A 22,735-nucleotide genomic window follows, 5' to 3' on the forward strand; every position below is an offset into this window, starting at 1 on the left:
TGGTGATTTTTAGTAGCTTGCCCAATCTAATGTCCTACCTAGCGCCTGCGTCAGGGACACTTGTCTGCAATGAACTCTGCTGTGCCCCATCTGATGAAAGTGGACGTATTTTCGTGTACAGGAGAAGGCGGGATCACCTTTATTTTTTTCACACAATTTCTTTAGGCTGAGGCTGCACACAGATTTGTCATAGGACGAGCAATGTACGCAATCTGGTGCTCTGTCATTAGAAAGTTAAAAATCAATTAAACGTGAGAAGAAGAGTCTAGGCAAATCAGCGAATCTTTAGGGGAAAATAAAGCGTAATCTGTCAGCAGCGTGTTATAGAATAGGAGGAGCTGAGAGGATTGATATATACTATAGTTTTGTGGGATAAGATTCAATATTCCTGCTCATTCTGGGCTTTGAAGTCCAGGAGTCGTCCTATCAGTGATGACAGCCAACCCTCTATGTGTATACACCGATAGGAGGCCTCCTTGACTTCAAAGCCCAGAATGAGCAGGAATTCAAATGAATGAAATACAAGTTAGGCTACAAGAACATGACCAATGTGTGTTTTGCGATCCGCAAAAGACGGATGGCGTTCGTGTGCGTTCCGCGGACAGCCATTGATATAACTGCCTATTCTTGTCCGCAAAAACGGACAAGAATAGGACAGGTTATATTTTTTTTGCAGACCACGGAACGGAGCAACAGATGCGGACAGCACACGGAGTGCTGTCCGCATCTTTTGTGGCCCCATTGAAGTGAATGGGTCCGCATCCAAGCCGCAAAAACTCTGATGCGGACCAAAACAACGGTCGTGTGCATGAGGCCTTATACTGAGTCTTTTCCCATAAAACGATACATCAATCTGCTCAGCTCCTGCCGCTCTATAACATGTAGCCTGCAGATTACATTGCATTTCCATGATGACAGGTCCCTTTAATACCTAAAACACACAGACTTTTCATAGCACAAATTATTGATTATAATAACGGCACAACGGCTATTGTGTAGCAGTAAAAATAAATAAATATCACATACACAAGTTCATTGTAAAAAAGCATTTTTACTGGATTTTTCTTTACGGGTGAAATATGCTCCATATGGGGGGGAGGGGGGGGGAATATCAAAACTGGTTGCAACAGAAAACTAGTTTAGCTGCCCATGGCAACCAATCTGATTCCACCTTTCAGTTTTCAGCACTCGTTGGAAAAACACATAATTAGACTTAACGGTAATTCTGTTTCCTTGTATCCACCATGATGGCCACAATGAGAGATAACCCTTGACCTCTGTAGGGGCAGGAATACACAGAAAGAGTTTAAATTGCCCCCACCCCTCCTCCCCCTCAGTGCTTTACAAATTACCCCGTAGGTGAGCAATATTATCTATGTCCCCTTTCAGTATTTCTTCATACCAAAATAGAGACTTCTATAGTGGATCTGATCCACCTAGCTATCGAGGCTTTGGAAAAAAAATTCCCCTTATTTCGGCCACCAAACTGGATTAGCAGATTGTCATCTATTCTGAAATCTTTTGTTGCATCTAGATACAGCATTATGGTGTTTTTAACATCCAGGGGTTGCATGACCATCTCTTCTTCTGGATAGCTGTTAACAGATAGTAATACTATCTCCTGTTCCCGATGAAAATTTGAAACCACTTTGGGCCGAAAACCTGTATCTAGCTTTAGCACAATTCAATCTTCGAAAATTCTAAGATATGGTTCTTTACAGGAGAGTGTTTGTATTTCACTTAGACGTCTAGCAGAAGTGATGGCTATCAGGAAAGCCGTTTTGAACGACAGATTTTTTTTATAGAGATTTCAGATAAGGGAGAAAAAGCGGGGTTAGTAAGCCCCTCTAATACTATATTAAGGTCCCATTGAGGAATCCTAGATCTTAAGGTTGGCCTTAACATGGAAGCTGCTCTAATAAATCTCCTTATCCATCTGTGCTCTGCGAGACTAGTATCATAAAAAGGTGCTTAAGGCCGATATTTGGACTTTAAGGGTACTTGGCCTCAGGCTTATTTCTAGCCTATTTTGCAGAAAGTATTTTATTAATCGGCGGAGAGGAAGTGTTCGGATGCTCCTCCTGTAGCCAACTGCTAAATCTTCGGCAGACTTTGAGATAATTTTTTCCTACTAGCTTTAAGGCTGGGTTCACACTTGAGCGTTTTACAGCGCGTTCAAACGCGCTGTAAAACGCTCAACACATGAAAACCAATGCTTCCCTATGGCCCTGGTTCTCACTTGAGCGTTTTACAGCGCGTTTGAACGCGCTGAAAAACGCCCTACGCTCAAACAAGTTCTTGAGCTTCTTTGGGGCGTTTTGACGCGCGTTTGTGGCCATAGGACACTGCAGTCAATCACACAAACGCGCGTCAAACGCGCGTTTACTATTGCAAAAAAACGCGCATAAAAACGCGCGTTAAACGCGCATATCAAATACGCTCAGGTCTGAACCCAGCCTAAGGGTAAGGATTACTTTGTCTGAAATGCCTTGTCTTCTTAGTGATTCACTCTCAGGATCCAGACCGCCAAATTGTAGATCTGGGGGTTTGGGTGGTTTATCGGGCCCTGATAGAGCAAGTTTTCCCTGTAGGGTATTTTCAACGGTTCTTCTAATGCCCACTGTCTCAGGATTGAGAACCAGCTTCATTTTGGCCAGTGGGGAGCTACCAAGATCATCGTTGTTGTTTCTTTCTGTAATTTCTGCAGTAAGCGAGGAATCAGCGGAAAGGGAGGAAACGCATAGACTAGATCCCACTCCCATCTTATTGAAAAAGCATCTATTGCCCATGGTCTGTCTCCTGGATTAATTGAACAGAAGTGTTGAATGTGGGCATTTTCCCTGGAGGCAAACAGATCCATCTATGGTAGTCCCCACCTGACAGTGATCTCGTGAAATATGTCGTTGTTTAATGTCCATTCTCCTGGATCTATTTTTCTCCGACTTAGGAATTCCGCCTCTAGGTTCTCTGCCCCTTTTAGATGGACTGCTGTTAAAGAGAGAATATTTGTTTCCGCCCAGGAAAATATTATTTTTGCTACTTCCCCCAGTGAATCGGACCTTGTGCCCCCTTGGTGTTTCAGGTATGCCACTGTGATGATGTTGTCCGAGAGGACTTTCAGATGCCTGTTCTTTAATAGGGCTATTGCTTCTGTGAGTGTCATAAGGACTGCATTCAGTTCTCTGAAATTTGAGGATCTTCCTTTTTGGTTGTTTGGCCAGTCTCCCTGGAAAAACTGGTTGCCTATCTTTGCACTCCAGCCTGAAGAGCTGGCATCTGTTATGACCTGAGCCTCTGGGATTTTGAGCCATTTTATGCCTAGGAGTAGCTTTTCCTCTTCCTTCCACCAGTCTAGATCTATTTTGACTGTCGATGGTACCTGTATCATCCTGTCTAAGGACGTCTGCTTCCTGTCCCATTTTTTCAAAATCCATGACTGCATGATTCTTGTATGGGCCTGACTCCATGGAACCGAGTTTATGCATGCAGTCAAGGTTCCTAAAAGGCTCATTGCCCCCCGAATGGAACACCTGTGAGATTTTTGAAAGCGACTTACTTTGTTTTTGAGAGATCTTACTTTGTCCTGGGGTAGATAGGTTGTTTGGGATACGGAATGTAACTACGACCAGGAACCTTATTTTTGTAGATGGGGTGAGTATTGATTTTTTACGATTTATCACCCATCCTAAACCTGAAAGGGTACTTAAAACTACTTCTGTAGTCCTGAAGGTTTCTTCTTTTGAATGGCCAATTATTAGGAAGTGGTCTAGGTAAGGGATAATATTGATTTCCTTTCTGCGCAGAAAGGCGATCATTTCCACTAGTTTTGTGAATGTTCTGGGAGCTAATGAGATGCCAAAGGGGAGGGCTACGTACTGAAAGTGGTGGAGGAGTCCCCCAGGATCTTTTATTGCATATCTTAGATATTTCTGGGAGGCCTGATGAATCGGTATGTGATAGTAGAGGCACACTTTGGAATCAGCTGAATCATAGATGCGATTGACTCCATTTTGAATCTTCTGCATATTATGGATCTGTTTAAGGGCTTTAGGTTTATTATTGTGCAGAATGTGTGGTCAGGTTTTTTGACTAGAAAGAGACCTGAAAAGAATCCTTTTCCCTTTACGGAGTCCGGCACTTTTATGACTACTCCTGATTTGAGTAAGTCCTGAGTACCCTGCCAATTTTTTTCCCCTACACTTCTGTTTTGGGTGGTAATGGAGAATTTTTCTGGAGGTGTTGAAGAGAATTCTATTCTGTAGCCCTGAGCTATGATCTTTAGAGCCCATGGGTTTGACGTAACCTGATTCCACTGGGATAGAAAACTCTTCAACCTGCCTCCCACTTTGGCATCATTGTGTATTGTTCTGTCTGTTTTGGGGATTAAGAATGAATCATCTACCTCTTCCACCTTTTGGGTAGCTCCAGCGACCCGTTTTACCTTTACCCCTGTAGGGCCTGGATTGTAAAGGGAATTGATAAAAGGGGCTTTTCTTTATCTCCTTTTCCTCCGGAAACCCCTTCTTTTTATCAGCCGCTTTTTTCAGTATTTTATCTAACACTGGCCCAAAAACAAATTCCCCTGAGAAGGGGATAGAGCATAGCTTAGATTTGGACGTTTTATCTAGGGATTGACCAATATTGATCTTTTAGGGCAGATACCGATAATCTGTGAACTTTCCGGCCAATAGCTGATAATTTATACCGATATTCTGTGAATTTTCATTTTTGAAAAAAATAAATAATTCCTACTCAAATCTGCTGAAAATGAATGTTTATTGTTTACGTGTAGTTATTTATTGGTAAATCTTTCTTTTTCATTTATAATTAATATTTTGGTGTGTTTTTTTTTGTTTTGTTTTTTTACTAACTATTAGCCCCCTTAGGGACTAGAAAACTTGTCCTATTCACCCTGATAAATCACTATCAGGGTGAATAGGACCTCACACTGTCCCTGCTGCTCTGTGCATAGTGCACACAGCAGCATGGAGCTTACCATGGCAGCCAGGGCTTCAGTAACGTCCTGGCTGCCATGGTAACCAATCGGAGCCCCAGGACTACACTGCTGGGGCTCCGATTGGAACTGCCACTGCACCACCAATGAAAAGGGGAGAGGGGACCCTGTGGCCACTGCCACCAATGATTAATACTGGGGGGCTTGGGTGGGGGGGCGCACTGCGCCAATGATTAATACTGGGGGTGGAGGGGGCGCGCACTGCACCACCAAAGAAGATAAGTCTCTCATTTATTCATATACAGGAGGCGGAAGCTGGCTGCAGAATCACATAGCCGGCTCCCGACCTCTATAAGCGGTAGTTGCGATCCACCTGAGGGGTTAACTACCGCGGATCGCAGCTACCGCTCATAGAGGTCGGGAGCCGGCTATGTGATTCTGCAGCCAGCTTCCACTTCCTGTATATGAATTAGAGACTTATCTTCATTGGTGGCGCAGTGGCCACAGCCCCTCCCCTCCTCTTGTCCTTCCTCCTCTCATTGGCGGTAGCCGCAGCAGCAGCACAGGAAGAGGGAGACACTGCTTCCTTCTCCCCTGTGCTGCTGAGGGAACACGGAGAGTTCCCCATACGTTATCGGTATATCAGCAAAATAGATGCAGATACCGATAATGTTCGAAATCCTAAATATCGGCCGATAATATCGGTAAAACCGATAATCGGTCGATCCCTAGTTTTATCCCCTGACCATGCCTTCATCCATAAAGCTCTTCTAGCTGCATTGGAAAGGGCTGCATCTCTTGCAGCAAAGCGTACTGTTTCAGCTGAGACATCTGATAAAAAAAGCCATTGCTGATTTTAACAATGGTAAGGAATTTATGATGATATCTTCTCTGGGGGTTTTGTTCTTTAGGCGATCTTCTAATTCTGACAACCAGAAGTACATGGCCCTTGAGACGGATGTAGCAGCAATGTTGGTTTTTACACCAAACATAGATACCTCCCAAGCCTTTCTTTAATAACGAATCTGCTTTGCGCTCCATTGGATCGCTAAGTTGTGATACGTCTTCGAATTGTAAGGCCGTCTTTTTGACTACCTTTGCCACCCGAATATCAATTTTAGGTATTTCATCAATTCTTTGGATACCCCTATTCTTTTTTCAGGATCAATCCACTCATCCAATATAATTTCTTTGATGGGAAATACTTTTGTTCTTTTAGTACGTAAACCCCCGAACATCTCGTCCTGTACCGTACAAGGTTTGGGAATATCCTCTATGCCCATGGTAGACCTAACTGATTTCAGTAAATCTTCCATTTCACCCGAGGAAAAAAAAAGTATTTTTTATCATTCTCTATGATTTCATCCTCTGAGAAAAGTTCCTCCTCAAGTACTCGTCTAGAGGTAGAGGTATCCTCATCAATGCCCTCGGCCTCAGAGAAGGATTGAATGGATAATGTAGGTTTTTTGGCAGGCGGGATAGGCGCACTAGAAGTAGTCAGAGATGCTAGTGAAGATTTAATTTCATCCTGGATAAAAGATTTTATCTCAGACAGGATAGTTGGTTGCTCCTCTGTTAAATACATTTTTTGCACAACTTCTTATTATAGTTATCAGGAAGTCTCCTGGCAAAGGTCGCGCACTTTAGGGATTTAGACTTAAATTTTGTATCTTTTGTACCCTAAATGAGTAAAGGAGAGCAACCAAGTATCAGCATATTTCTTCATAATGTACAGGTGAAACTCGAAAAATTAGAATATCGTGCAAAAGTCCATTTATTTCAGTAATGCATATTAAAAGGAATTGTGTTAATGCAGCTTAAAGTTAGAATTTTGTGAAAAGGTTCAATATTCTAGGCTTAAAGTGTCAGCTAATTAATCCATACCCCCTCAGCAAAGGGTACCTCAAAATTTAGACTTTGGGGTTCCATAAGCTGTAAGCCATAGTCATCCAAATGATAACAAATAAAGGCTTGAAAGCGAGTTCTCTCATATGTTAGTTTCACCTTTTAAGTTGGATTACTGAAATAAATTAACTTTGCATGATATTTTTCGAGTTTCACCTGTATATAGAAATAAGAATAACCATTCTCCCCTTAGGAGCAGCCGGAGAGGGGTCAGAACCCTCCTGACGGGATGCTGGAGCCTCAGGAGTGGACATAGTGGCGGAGATGCACAGCTCCATGCTGCAGGAGCGCCACTTTTTAAACACTTCCTGGTTCCTGACGTCATCTTGGCGAGTCATCAGTTCTGCGCCCAGGTTCCGCCTCCCCCGCCTGCCGGCCGTAACATCAGAGAGACGTCGCGCTCCCCAGTTCGCACGCGCATCCCACATGGATCCGGCATCATCGGTCTGCTTCCAACCTGAAGTGGAAGAGATACCGTGAAACAGAAAGGAGCACAGGTCCCAGCATAAGCCGGGGCGAGTGTCCATGTTGCCCACTGCTGCCCAGCCTTAGCTCCTGCCGCAGGAAGGCAGTAGAGGATGAAGGTAAATCCTGCTAACTTCACCTCCCCACCGGGAAGACTCTCTCTGCGACCTAACCCCGTAGGGGCAGGAAAAACACTGAGGGGGAGGAGGGGTGGGGGCAATTTAAACTCTCTCTGTGTATTCCTGCCCCTCCAGAGGTCAAGGGTTATCTCTCATTGTGGCCATCATGGTGGATGGAATGGAAATAAAAGACACGTTCTGATTGGCTGCTGCTATGGGCAATTAAGCCAGTTTTCCTTTACAGCTGTTTCAATAAGCCTCCCCCAATGTGTTTCAGCTGCCAATTACAAAACTATAAAGCAAAGTGTCAGTGTCAGCCCACCCCGAGTTGTATGGTTGTATGCAATGATCTATGATTCACGCGACCATGCTCAGTCCAGGAAACACGGCCATGTGTCGCCACCTCTCCTGGACCAACTGCGGCTCCCCTGACCCTGGCTGCATCATTGTGATTTATTATTCAGTCTGTTCTCATCTCATCGCAGGTCTATTGGACTGTGCTCACATAGTGACCTGGACCCCATTCAATGGAATAAAAATGATTTCCAGTTGCAGAGAATTTCTGCAAAAAAAAAATCTGCTTGAAGGCTTCCTGCGCACTGGTGCGGGCTGAGAAACTACTTTTCTCAACAGTTTTTCAAGTGGATTTCTGTGCCACATAAAAGATCATGTGTGACTTGTGGTTTATGGTGCAGATCTTAAGTGGACTTTCTGCAGCGCTCACCCTTGCACGACAAAGGGTGAAATCCTCACCCCAAAAAAACGCACAAACAACTGACATGCTGCAGATTTGATAATACGCACGGCCGGTCAATTTCCACGTGGAAAAAAAAAAAGCAGAGAGTACATGAGATTTGTCAAATCTCATTCACTTTGCTGATACTGTATTAGGGCTCATGCACACAAGTGTATTTTCTTTCAGTGTCCGTTCAGTTTTTTTGCGCACTGTATGCGGATCCATTCATTTCAATGGGTCCTCAAAAAAAAACTAAGTTACTCTGTGTGCATCCCGTTTCTGTATGTCCGTTCTGCAAAAAAAATAGAACATATCCTATTATTGTCTGCATTACGGACAAGAATAGGACTGTTCTATTAGGGGCCAGCTGTTCCGTTCCGCAAAACACGAAATGCACATGGACGTCATCCGTATTTTTTTTTATCCGTTTTTTGAAAACGCATGTAATCCGCAACATGTGCAGGTAGCCTTAGGCTGCTGCTAAACCTACAATTTTTCTACAACTTTGAGGGTGAGTTCTCGCATAGGTTTTTGCTGGTGTTTTTCTAATCTTAAAATAATTCCTGCTTGTTTTTTAATACTAAATAAAAAAAACACCAGTCCCTTAAGGCCCCTTTCACACGGGCGAGAATTCCGCGCAGGTGCACTGCATGAGGGGAACGCATTGCACCCGCACTGAATCCAGACCCATTCATTTCAATGGGGCTGTTCAGATGAGCAGTGATTTTAACGCATTAGGCTGGGTTCACACGGGCGTGTCCGGATTAGTTCCGGATGCGTCCCGGTGTGTTGCGGCAAACCCGCGCGAGTAGGTACGCAATTGCAGTCAGTTTTGACTGCGATTTCGTTCCGATGTTCAGTTTTTATCGCGCGGGTGCAACGTGTTTTGTGGTACCCAGACCCGAACTTCTTCACAGAAGTTCAGGTTTGGGATCGGTGTTGTGTAGATTGTATTATTTTCCCTTATAACATGGTTATAAGGGAAAATAATAGCATTCTGAATACAGAATGCTTAGTAGGTGATCAATTGAGGGTTAAATAAAATTAAAAAAATTAACTCACCTTCTCCTCTTGTTCGCGTAGTTCTCCCGGTCTTTAGTTTTTTAAAATATGAACTATGGGCTAAAGGACCTTTGGTGACGTCATATCACATGCTCCAATCACATGTTCCATCACCGCGGTGATGTACCATGTGATTGGAGCATGTGATCTGACGTCACCAAAGGTCCTTTAGCTCATAGTTCATCTTTTGAGAAGTAAAGAAGAGACAGGGAGCTACGTGAACAAGAGGAGAAGGTGAGTTAATTTTTTTTATTTTTTATTAACCCTCAATTGATCACCTACTAAGCATTCTGTATTCAGAATGCTATTATTTTCCCTTAACCATGTTATAAGGGAAAATAATACCGTTTATAGACTGTCACCTAGCAACCATGCGTGAAAATCGCACCGCATCCGCACTTGCTTGCGGATGCTTGCGATTTTCACGCAACCCCATTCACTTCTATGGGGCCTGCGTTGCGTGAAAAACGCAGAATATAGAGCATGCTGCGATTTTCACGCAACGCATAAGTGATGCGTGAAAATCATCGCTCATCTGAACAGCCCCATAGAAGTGAATGGGTCCAGATTCAGTGCGGGTGCAATGCGTTCACCTACCGCATTGCACCCGCGCGGAATACTCGCCCGTGTGAACGCAGCCTTACTTGTGCGTTGCGTGAAAATTGCAGCATGCTCTATATTCAGCGTTTTTCACGTAACACAGGCTCAATAGAAATGAATGGGTCTGCGTGAAAATCTCAAACATCCGCAAGCAAGTGCGGATGCGGTGCAATTTTTACGCATGGTTGCTAGGAGATGATAGGGATTAGCAACCCCAATAAAGTCTAATCACTGTATTATTAAGTGTTTTGTATCAAGTGGATATAAAAAGTCTACAAAAAATGAGACAAAGATAAATCATTTCAGAACTTTTTCCACCTTTAATGTGACCTATAAACTGTACAACACAATTGAAAAACAAACTGAAATCTTTTAGGTAGAGGGAAGAAAAATAAAATAATATGGTTGCATAAGTGTGCACACCCTTAAACTAATACTTGGTTGAAGCACCATTTGATTTTATTACAGCACTCAGTCTTTTTGGGTATGAGTATCAGCATGGCACGTTTTGACTTGGCAAGATTTGCCCACTCTTCTTTGCAAAAACACTCCAAATCTGTCAGATTGCGAGGGCATCTCCTGTGCACAGCCCTCTTCAGATCACCCCACAGATTATCAATCGGATTCAGGTCTGGGCTCTGGCTGGGCCATTCCAAAACTTTAATCTTCTTCTGGTGAAGCCATTCCTTTGTTGATTTGGATGTATGCTTTGGGTTGTTGTCATGCTGAAAGATGAAGTTCCTCTTCATGTTCAGCTTTCTAGCAGAAGCCTGAAGGTTTTGTGCCAATATTGACTGGTATTTCGAACTGTTCATAATTCCCTCTAGCTTAACTAAGGCCCCAGTTCCAGCTGAAGAAAAACAGTCCCAAAGCATGATGCTGCCACCACCAGGCTTCACTGTGGGTATGGTGTTCTTTTGGTGATGTGCAGTGTTGTTTTTGCGCCAAACATATATCTTTTGGAACTATGGCAAAAAAGTTCAACCTTGATTTCATCAGACCATAACACCTTTTCCCACATGCTTTTGGGAGACTTCAGATGTGTTTTTGCAAAATGTAGCCTGGCTTGGATGTTTTTCTTCGTAAGAAAAGGATTTAGTCTTGCCACTCAACCCCATAGCCCAGACATATGAAGAATACGGGAGATTGTTGTCACATGTACCACACAGCCAGTACTTGCCAGATATTCCTGCAGCTCCTTTAATGTTGCTGTAGGCCTCTTGGTAGCCTCCCAGACCAGTTTTCTTCTCGTCTTTTCATCAATTTTGGAGGGACGTCCAGTTCTTGGTAATGTCACTGTTGTGCCATATTTTCTCCACCTGATGAGGACTGTCTTCACTGTGATCCATGGTATATCTAATGCCTTAGAAATTCTTTTGTACCCTTCTCCTGACTGATACCTTTTAACAATGAGATCCCTCTGATGCTTTGGAAGCTCTCTGTAGACCATGGCTTTTGCTGTGGGAAGCGACTAAGAAAATTTCAGGAAAGACCAACTAGAGCAGCTGAACTTTATTTGGGGTTAATCAGAGGGACTTTAAATGATGGCAGGTGTATGCTGACTCCTATTTAACATGATTTTGAATGCGATTGCTTCATTCTGAACACCGCTACATCCCCAGTTATAAGGGTGTGCACACTAAGGCCTCCTGCACACGAACGTATTTTTTTGCAGTCCGCAAAAACGGGTTCCGTTTTTCCGTGATCCGTGACCGTTTTTTCGTCCGTGGGTCTTCCTTGATTTTTGGAGGATCCACGGACATGAAAAAAAAGTCGTTTTGGTGTCCGCCTGGCCGTGCGGAGCCAAACGGATCCGTCCTGAATTACAATGCAAGTCAATGGGGACGGATCCGTTTGACGTTGACACAATATGGTGCCATTTCAAACGGATCCGTCCCCATTGACTTTCAATGTAAAGTCTGGAGTCCCATACCATCGGATCGGAGTTTTCTCCAATCCGATGGTATATTTTAACTTGAAGCGTCCCCATCACCATGGGAACGCCTCTATGTTAGAATATACTGTCGGATATGAGTTAGATCGTGAAACCTCATTTCCGACAGTATATTCTAACACAGAGGCGTTCCCATGGTGATGGGGACGCTTCTAGTTAGAATATACTACAAACTGTGTACATGACTGCCCCCTGCTGCCTAGCAGCATCCGATCTCTTACAGGGGGCTGTGATCAGCACAATTAACCCTTCAGGTGCCGCACCTGAAGGGGTTAATTGTGCTATCATCTCCCCCTGTAAGAGATCAGGGCTACCAGGCAGCAGGGGGCAGACCCCCCCCCTCCCCAGTTTGAATATCATTGGTGGCCAGTGCAGCCCCCCCCCCCCCCCTTCCTCCCTCTATTGTAATAATTCCTTGGTGGCACAGTGTGCGCCCCCCCGCCCCCCCCCCCCCTTCCTCTATTGTAATAATTCGTTGGTGGCACAGTGTGCGCCCCCCCCCCTTCCTCCCTCTATTGTAATCGTTGGTGGCACAGTGTGCGCCCCCCATTGGCCCCCCTCCCTCTATAGCATTAACAACATTGGTGGCCAGTGTGCGGCCTCCCATCTAGCCCCCCCCCCCCCCCATCATTGGTGGCAGCGGGTTACTAGCAGTAGTGATTCATACTTACCTGGGAGCTGCGATGTCTGCTTCCGGCCGGGAGCTCCTCCTACTGGTAAGTGACAGTTCATTTAGCAATGACACTTACCAGTAGGTGGAGCTCCCGGCCGGACACGAACATCGCAGCAGCCGGTAAGTATGAATCTTCTACTATTGTACTATTGCTAAGTAACCATGGCAACCAGCGTCCTGGTTGCCATGGTTACCGATCGGAGCCCCAGCGATTAAACTGGGACTCCGATCGGAACTCCGCTGCCACCAATGATGGGGGGGGGGGAGATGGGAGGCCGCACACTGGCCACCAATGTTGTTAATGCTATAGAGGGAGGGAGGGGGCCGATGGGGGGCGCACACTGTGCCACCAACGAATTATTACAATAGAGGGAGGGAGGGGGGGGGGGGGCGCACACTGTGCCACCAACGAATTATTACAATAGAGGAAGGGAGGGGGGGCGCACACTGTGCCACCAACGAATAATTACAATAGAGGGGGGGGGGGGGCCGCACCGGCCACCAATGATATTTAAACTGGGGGGGGGGGGGGAGGGTCTGCCCCCTGCTGCCTGGCAGCCCTGATCTCTTACAGGGGGCCGTGATCAGCACAATTAACCCCTTCAGGTGCCGCACCTGAAGGGGTTAATTGTGCTGATCACGGCCCCCTGTAAGAGATCGGGTGCTGCCAGGCAGCAGGGGGCAGTCTTGTACACAGTTTGCAGTGTATTCTAACTAGAAGCGTCCCCATCACCATGGGAACGCTTCTGTGTTAGAATATACTGTCGGTTCTGAGTTTTCACGAAGTGAAAACTCAGCTTTGAAAAAGCTTTTATACAGACGGATCTTCGGATCCGTCTGTATAAAAACTAACCTACGGCCACGGATCACGAACACGGATGCCAATCTTGTGTGCATCCGTGTTCTTTCACGGACCCATTGACTTGAATGGGTCCGTGAACCGTTGGCCGTGAAAAAAATAGGACAGGTCATATTTTTTTCACGGCCAGGAAACACGGATCACGGATGCGGCTGCAAAACGGTGCATTTTCCGATTTTTCCACGGACCCATTTAAAGTCAATGGGTCCGTGAAAAAAAGCGGAAAACGGCACAACGGCCACGGGTGCACACAACGTTCGTGTGCAGGAGGCCTTATGCAACCACATTATTTTACTTTTTTTGTTGTCTTTCCTCTACCTAAAAGATTTCAGTTTGTTTTTCAATTGAGTGGTACAGTTTATAGGTCACATTAAAGGTGGAAAAAGTTCTGAAATGATTTATCTTTGTCTCATTTTTTTACATTACAGAAACCTGACATTTTAACAGGGGTGTGTAGACTTTTTATATCCACTGTATATTCTTATTATTATAGCCAAATTTACCACCCTAACTCCTCCCACAGTTTTTACACTACACAACATACCGAAACGTGCGGATTGTTCCCGATTGGTGTGCTATTACTTTGTGGAACGTTTCGCCGAATTGTTCACTAGATATCTGCGTTTTTGTGGCTAAATTGGTTCCATAGGAATGAATGGCGGAATGTTTAAAACTAGAGTGTGAGCTGAAAAATCAGGACATGATTTCTAAACTGCCACCACTCCCTCATTTTCAAGCCCACCTACACAAATCGGCTGCTAATGTTTTTATAAATGTATGTTTTAATGTGACTGTGAAGCACTTTGGGCAACAACATTGTAATTAAATGTGCTATATAAAGAAATAAAAGTTGAAATGCATTTCTCACTATTAAGCTTGCCATGTGCACTTTTTAAATTTGATCAATTGGTTAGTGTAATGTTTACTATCTTTACTAACTCCAAACACTCCATAAAGTTACTCTGTCCAGTCCAACCTTTCCACGGTTACTCCAGCCACACGACAGTTACTCCGCCCACTCCAGTTGTAGACTACTGGTGGAGGCAAGAACACTTCACACAATTTCTCCAGAAAGTGTAGCTTTTCTAGTTTTCCCTTATAACATGGTTATAAGAGAAAATAATAGCATTCTTAATAGAGAATGCTTACTAAAATGTGGCTTGAGGGGTTAAAAAATAAAAATAAAAAAAATTAACTCACCTCAACCTCTTGTTCGCGCAGCCGGCATAGTCTTCTTTCTTCTTCTTTCAGGACCTGCAAAAGGAACTATCTTTATTCAGCAGGACCCGCGTGGACGTCACCGCGCTCACCAAGTCTCCAAAGGTCCTTTTGCAGGTCCTGAAAGAAGAAGAAAGAAGACTATGCCAGCTGCGCGAACACGAGGATGAGGCGAGTTAATTTTTATTTTATTTTTTAACCCCTCAAGCCACATTTTAGTAAGCATTCTGTATTAGGAATGCTATTATTTTCTCTTATAACCATGTTATAAGGGAAAATAATACAATGAATAGAACACCTAACCCAAACCCGAACTTCAGTGAAGAAGTCCGGGTTCGGGTCTGGGTACCACATTCAGTTTTTTCTCACACACACGTGACGCATCAGGAGGAAATCTGGGACGCCCGTGTGAAAGAGGCCTAAAGGAGTTGTACAGGATTAGAAAAAAAATGCTTGCTTTTTTTCTAGCAGTTAACAGCGGAGGAAAACGCTTCAGTATTGTCCCCATTCATTGTCAATGGGGAGAAAACTGAACTGAGCGAAATTAAATGCACCAGAATGCATTCAATTCCGTTTCATTGCGTTCCCATGACGCACACAAAAGCGCTGCAAACATCGTTTTTGACTGTGTCATAGGATGCGGAGCAAGACGGATCCGTCATGACTCACAAATGTAAGTCAACGGGGACGGATCTGTTTTCTCTGACACAAATGGCTATTTTAGAGATAATACAACCGGATCCGTTCATAATGGATGCAGACGGTTGTATTATTATGACAGAAGCGTTTTTGCTGATCCATGACGGATCCAGCAAAAATGCAGATGTGAAAGTAGCCCAAGCTGTAATACAAGTCTAAACCCATGGACCGGTGTGGCACTGCTTCTAGAGGAAAATCAGCCGTGTTTTGTAAGGCCTCTTTCGCATGTTAGTAAATCAAGGACGTGTGCTTTCCGTGTTCTCCATGAACAGCACAAATATTCATTGATTTTAATGTGTTTATTCACACATCCTTGAACACAATGGAGACATGAACCACTTTGGTTGTGATGGAGACCAAAGAAGCCCATTGAAGACTATGGTTTTCACTTTGGGAGTTAAGGAATCAGTGTAGCTTGGTCTGCTATGCTGGCTGCGTAGCTGGCATTCACTACAATGAGAGTTAGGCTACATGCCCACGAACGTTGTTTGTTTCCGTGTCCGTTCCGGGTTTTTTTGCGGATAGGATGCAGACCATTCATTTCAATAGGTCTGCAAAAAATGCGGACAGCACACCGTCTGCTGTTCGTATCAGTATGTCTGTTCCGAAATCCCACAAAAAAAATAAATAGAACATGTCCTATTCTTGTCCGTTTTAGGCATTGTTACAATGGATCCGCAAAACACATACGGTCGTGTGCATGTAGCCTTATGGAAACAGCAGAGCACCTGTCCACTCAACTATTTCCATAGCCTCGGCCACCTGCGTCTAGCACTATGACCCATCTCACTGCGGAAAAGGTGAGATGGGACAATCCCTTTAAGAGCTAGTTTAGTGTGCATCTTGTAGATCAGGCATGCTCAACCTGCAGCCCTCCAGCTGTTGCAAAACTACAGCTCCCAGCATGCCCGAACAGCTTACAGCTATCAATCTACAGCAGGGCATGGTGGGAGTTGTAGTTTTACAACAGCTGGAGAGCCGCAGGTTGAGCATGCCTGTTGTACATCAAATAAGCACTAATATCACTACAAGACAGGCAGCGTTTGCACTGCAGAGTTTGTTGCAGATGTTGCTCAAGATATGTCGTCGAACTTCACCCAAGGCATAGAAAAGGATGAAATCTGCGGTGGATACCCATAACATCAACCAACACTCTGTGCAGCGTGGGGAAGGAATGCCGTAATTACCGCCATATATGAATGCGGTGAGCAGCAAACAACTCAGTCACAAGGATTTATTTACATACAGTTTTCAGAAAAAGACAAAAAAAAAAATTCACATAGCCAGAGAATTCTGCAGATAATTGCTAATGAGCGATCATAAAAACTCTAATTAGCGATTATCTGGCAGTGTAAATGTACCGCCAATTACCTTGTTCATCCGATAATAGATCATTTGTGTGGTCACAAAAATGATCATTTGCCAACGCAGATCGTTCTGTGTAAACAGCATCTGCTAACAGAAAACAACTGGTCAGTATGGGGACAAGCGATGGCATAGCGATCACTCCACCCCATACTGCCGCAGCGGTATCCACCAGAGAGCAGGCGACTGCCGGGAAGGAACGCTTCCCTCCCGACAATCTGCTGCTGTGTGGTCCCATGTAATACAAAAACTGCAATCTGGTCAATCTGAGAAGTAAAACATGTACATAAGGATGCGGGTTACCTGGCAGCGACTGCTGAGGTCCAGCTGCTTCCAGAACTGAAAGTCTAAGCAGAGGTCACGCCAATATTTGCAGACCAGAGACACACACAAGCATCGCTCATTCAGTGAGAGGTGGGAAAATATCTGAAAGAAAAAGCAGAAAAGAGCAAAATTTCAGAGACTTGCTGTGTTTCTTCTGCATTTCGCTGTTCTACAGACCAGTGTATTTGTAACTATTAACCTGAAGTCCTCAGGACTGACACAAATCTAACCAAAGCTATGAAGACAACACAAGGGGTTCTCCTCTGCAGACCAAGGGGGAGACTGTCCATAGACGCCACAGGGAAATTTCCCAGTGGGCCAATGCCCATGGTGCCACCTGAGAGCACTACACAGCCGCCAGCCGGGTACATAATAATCTGATGCTCTCAACATTAATAACCTAGCATGCGGCCACAGGTGCCCTCCTGGATTCAACGGTATCATTCTCCTCAGAAAGGCGATATAGTTGAATGCCACGGCATAGGCACCAGTATCTTGTGCTGCACTGTAGTATTTAATTCTGCTGGGGGCAGTATTTTGTGCTGCACTGTGGTATTTAAAGTGAGGAACAGATGTATTTGAACACCCTGCGATTTTGCATGCCACCAAAGTGGTGTATCTTTAGGATAAATCTGCCCCAATGGATACCTAAAAAAGTAGTGAAAGTGGAGACAATGAGGAGGATAACAGAAAGAGATTGTTATAAAGGGAGATCTTATGGATAGTGAAACAGCAGTCTTTAATACCTAAAGGGTTAAATGAAATTGTAAATGCATTAATGCATTTACAGTGAGGAACAGAAGTATTTAAACACCCTGCGAAGTTCTTCCACTTAGAAATCATGGAGGGGTCTGAAATTCACATTGTAGGTGCATTCCCACTCTGATAGAATAAAAAAAAAAAGGAAATCACATTGTATGATTTTTAAAGAATTTATTTGTCTTGCACTGCTGAACATAAGTATTTAAACCTGAGAAAAAGCAAGAATTCTGGCTCTAAAAGACCTGTTACTGTGCCTTTAAAAAGTCCACCTCTACTCCACTCATTAATCTAACTTAGTAGCACCTGTCTGAGCTCTTTAAAGACCCCTGTCCACCCCACAGTCAGTCAGACGCCAACTACCACCATGGGCAAGACCAAAGAGCTGTCAAAAGACACCAGAGACAAAATTGTGGATCTCCACAAGGCTCCAAAGGGCTACAGGGGCAATTGCCAAGCAGCTTGGTGAAAATAGATCAACTGTTGGAGCAATTGTTAGAAAATGGAAGAGGCTAAAGATGACTTGTCAGTGTCCCCCGGACTGGGGCTTCATGCAAGATCTCACCTCGTGGGGTATCACTGATGATAAGAAAGGTGAGGAATCAGCCCAGAACTACAAGGGAGGAGCTGGTCAATGACATGAAGAGAGCTGGGACCACAGTTTCAAAGGTCACTGTCGGTAGAACACTACGCCGTCATGGTTTCAAATCATGCATTACACGGAAGGTTCCCCTGCTCAAGTCATCACATGTCCATGCCCGTCTGAAGTTTGCCAATGACCATCTGGATGATCCAGAGGAAGCATGGGAGAAAGTCATGTGGTCACATGAGACCAAAGTAGAACTTTTTGGTCTAAACTTCACTCATCGTGTTTGGAGGAAAAAGAAGGATGAGTTGCATCCCAAGAACACCATCCCTACTGTGAAGCATGGGGTTGGTAACATCATGCTTTGGGGGTGCTTTTCTGCTAAGGTGGACAGGACGACTGCACTGTATTAAGGAGAGGATGAATGGGGCCATTTATTGTGAGATTTTGAGCAACAACCTCCTTCCCTCAGTCAGAGCATTGAAGATGGGTCGTGCCTGGGTCTTCCAACATGACAACGACCCGAAGCACACAGCCAGGATAACCAAGGAGTGGCTCCGTAAGAAGCATATCAAGGTTCTGGAGTGGTCTAGTCAGTGTCCAGACCTAAATCCAATAGAACATCTTTGGATAGAGCTGAAACTCCATGTTGCTGAGCGACAGCCCCGAAACCTGACAGATCTAGAGGAGATCTGTGTGGAGGAGTGGGCCAAAATCCCTGTTGCAGAGTGTGCAAACCTGGTCAAGAACTACAGCAAACGTTTGACCTCTGTAATTGTAATCAAAGGCTTCTGTACCAAATATTAACACTGTTTTTCTCAGGTGTTCAAACACTTATGTTCAGCAGTGCAAGACAAATACATTCTTTAAAAAAAAATCATACAATTTCCTTATTTTTTTTATTCTATGAGAGTGGGGTGTTCAAATACTTCTGTTCCTCACTGTAATTCTGCTGGGACAGTATTTTGTGCTGCACTGTGGTATTTGGTTCTGCTGGAGCAGTATTTTGTGCTGCACTGTGGTATTTGGTTCTGCTGGGGCAGTATTTTGTGCTGCACTGTGGTATTTGGTTCTGCTGGGGCAGTATTTTGTGCTGCACTGTGGTATTTGGTTCTGCTGGGGCAATATTTTGTGCTGCACTGTGGTATTTGGTTCTGCTGGGGCAGTATTTTGTGCTGCACTGTGGTATTTGATTCTGCTAGAGTAGTATTTTGGGCTGCACTGTGGTATTTGGTTCTGCTGGGGCAGTATTTTCTGCTGCACTGTGGTATTTGGTTCTGCTGGAGCAGTATTTTGTGCTGCACTGTGGAATTTGGTTCTGCTGGGGCAGTATTTTGTGCTGCACTGTGGTATTTGGTTCTGCTGGAGCAGTATTTTGTGCTGCACTGTGGTATTTGGTTCTGCTGGATCAGTATTTTGGGCTGCACTGTGGAATTTGGTTCTGCAGGGGCGGTATTTTGTGCTGCACTACAGTACTGCTAGCCCTTGCCTCCTGTTATTCCTGCCCATTTGTGGAGCTCTGTCTTCTGTGACAAGGGCCACTTTTAGGGGTTGTTTTCAGGGCCACCCTAAGTTCCCAGTCCGCCCCTGTGCAGACCCATGTGTCTCCATGGCTCCACACCACTGCAGTCGACTCCCCTCCATCCAGCACCTACCTAATGTATGTGGACAAGAATGGGACAGATCGATTGCAGAGGTTTATATCCCATTCAGTAAAGTTCTTTGCACTTGGAATATTTCCTGTATGTGACCAGAAAGCGGAAGATTCTGCTGCAGAAACTTCTGTGACCGTCCCACTCTTCTCAATGCAATTTATAGCAATTTATAGATCCGATTTTCAGTCGCAAAATCTTTGGATGTGATTGCACCCTTAGGCCTCATTCACATTTCAGTTTTTCACAAATGTGTGCTATCCTGGTGGTCCGTGAAAAATCACTCACAACACAGAGGACATGCGTGTTTGGTCGGTGGAAGACAGATGGAGGGCAAAAAGAGGACAAACATGGATTCTTCAGTGACATTCACTGGTGAAACACGGACGGATTGGCCGAGAACGTCAAACGGACATGGAAATGTGAACCAGGCCTTAGGCCTCATTCCTAGGGCAGTATTCAGACCCACACATCAGTATCTGTAAGCCATAACCAGAAGAGGGTTTTTTTTGTTTTGTTTTTATGTTCCACTTCTGGCTTTGGTTTCCAAAGACGGATGGAACATACAGATCTGTTCATGCGGCTTAAAGGCTATGTACACCTTTGGAGGCAATTTTTGTTTATGATTGCATTTTACTAATTTTTTACTAAAAATCATTTTCAATTGGCCTTTATGAAAAATATTGAGCTGTTCTGTCACAAAGGGTTAACTGTTTTCCTAACTGGAAAGATAGGATTGAACTTTAATGAGAGTTTACAAGGTCAGAGAGCAGAAATAAGGAGCCCGTCTGCTCCCCAGATGACAGAAAACCCACAGGCAGCTAGTAGAGCATCGCAGCTCTGTACACGGAAAAGGGTTCCACATTTTTAATAAAGACCAATAGAAAAAAATATTTTTAGTTCAAAATAATTACAATGCAATAATAAAATAAAAAAAGCCCCAAAAGGTGTACATAGTCTAAGATTTGGGCATATATTCCAAACTAAAACCCATGTCCCATTGTCTCCTATGGGAATCCGCATTGCCGTTCACAAAGAAGCGGTTTTCATTGTGCAAAAATGTGGAATGCGGTGCAAAAAGAGACAAAAGGCGAATCCGGTTGTAGCCAAGATGGATCCATCATGAAGTCCACTGAAAGTCAATGGAGGACAGATCCGTTTTCTATTGTGGCAGATTGTGCCAGAGAAAACGGATCCATCCCCATTGACTTGCATTGGGGGTCATGCCGGACGGAAAGCAAACTACAACATGTTGCGGTTTGCTCTCCGGTATAGGAAGGCAACTAAACGGAACGGAATGCATTTTGGATCGTTCCGTTCTGTTCAGTTTTGTTCTCATTGACAATGAATTGGGACAAAAGTGAAGTGGGGTTTTTTTCCGGTATTGAGACCCTATGACAGATCTCAGTACCGGAAAACTAAAACGCTAGTGTGAAAGTAGCCTAAAACAAGGATTAGCAACCTCCAGCTGTTCTGAAACTACAACTCCCAGAATCCTCCTTTCACATCTGTGGAAGTTACAAAAACAGCTGAGTTTGCATGCTGGGAGTTGTAGTTTCACAGCAGCTGGAGTGCCGAAGGTTGCTTATCCCTAGTATAAGATGTAACTACTAATACATTGGCAGTGCCCGCATGGCCCGGCAGACAGGATCTGTAGGGTGCAGCCAGTCTCCGGTATTAGCAGTACTCCCTGCTTGGCCCATTTTCCTAGGTGACTGCCAGGTGAGTACCGTAGCGCAGGTAGAGCACAGGGTGGGGGGGCAGGTCACCCTATGTATTTGTAGGGAGGGATTAGAACAGAAGTCTCTTCTCACCTTCAGCAGCAGGGATGGGGGCAGCTGGTTAATATTTAGCGGCTCAACCTCCAGCCTGTGAGAGTCAGGATCCGCTTCCCTGAGAGTCTCATCCTGGGAAGGAGGAAGCATGGAGGAGGATGAGGAGTCACCGCAGATCGGGCTCAGGGGTTCGGATCTCTGTGAATGCTCCTCCAGTAGGCACATGCCATCTCTCTCAGGGCATTCCAGCGCTGGGCTCCCTATGGGCTGCTGTGCCAGCTCCTCTGTGGTGGGCAAGGTTGGATCTCCAGTGGACAGGCCGGTAGGTTCCCTAGAATAGGAAGGGGTGTGATCCTGATCATGCTGGGAGCTGGGGTGCCCCTGATCGCCTGCACAGCGGGGCTGCTTGCAGGGGGTGCCCGGCTGCTCTCCGCTGTTCTTCCGCTTGTGCACCATGTCTATGGGCTCCTGGGGACGCCCTGAGCGCAGGACACTGGTGCTCAGCAGCGGTAGGTGGGCACAGTCCTGGGGAGGTGGCACAGGGGACACCGGCTCACTGGCTGCAGGCTCCCTCACTATGAAGCACAGCAGACACGGGGCACGGAGCAGCTTCTTCCTCCTCTGGGCTCTGGCTGGTGGGAGGCCGCGGCGCTGCTTACAGAAGAGGCTGCCCATAAATGACGGCCAAGCCGAGGGGAAGACTCCGGAGCGGGCACTGTCCCGGCTCACTGACACACACTCCAATGCTTTTCCCGTTACCGCCGTTCTGACGTCACCACAACACTAGACGTCACTCGGGATTGTAGCCTTGCCATTGGCCAGAATGAGGACGCCTGGTTACGTCCTTCTGCACGTTACGCACTGTCAAAAGAGAGAGTCTGCGGCCATATTTGTTACTGGTAAATACTGCGGCCAGCTAAAAGCACGCGCGGCGTCTGCCATTCATCTTTGCCCTCTTAAAACATGGCGCGTACGTCTACAGTCCAGAACAGCAGGGATAATCTTTGATTAAAAGGATCGTGTTATAAAA

General features: G+C 45.1%; 1 protein-coding gene across 1 annotated transcript in view; it reads right to left on the minus strand.

Moving 5' to 3' along the window:
- The window catches only part of FBXL17 (F-box and leucine rich repeat protein 17), an 854,796-nt gene extending 832,329 nt beyond the window's left edge, over positions 1 to 22,467 (minus strand). Inside the window, exons 1-2 of the mRNA XM_040421606.1 lie at positions 21,745 to 22,467; positions 16,913 to 17,035 (exon numbers count right to left, since the gene is read on the minus strand). Of these exons, the coding sequence (XP_040277540.1) occupies positions 16,913 to 17,035; positions 21,745 to 22,380 (759 nt within the window). The 5' untranslated portion in view covers positions 22,381 to 22,467. The remainder of the gene's footprint in view (positions 1 to 16,912; positions 17,036 to 21,744) is intronic.
- Positions 22,468 to 22,735: the final 268 nt, after the last annotated feature.

The sequence above is a fragment of the Bufo bufo genome, chromosome 2 (genome assembly GCF_905171765.1).
Source record: "Bufo bufo chromosome 2, aBufBuf1.1, whole genome shotgun sequence".
NCBI lineage: Eukaryota > Metazoa > Chordata > Amphibia > Anura > Bufonidae > Bufo > Bufo bufo.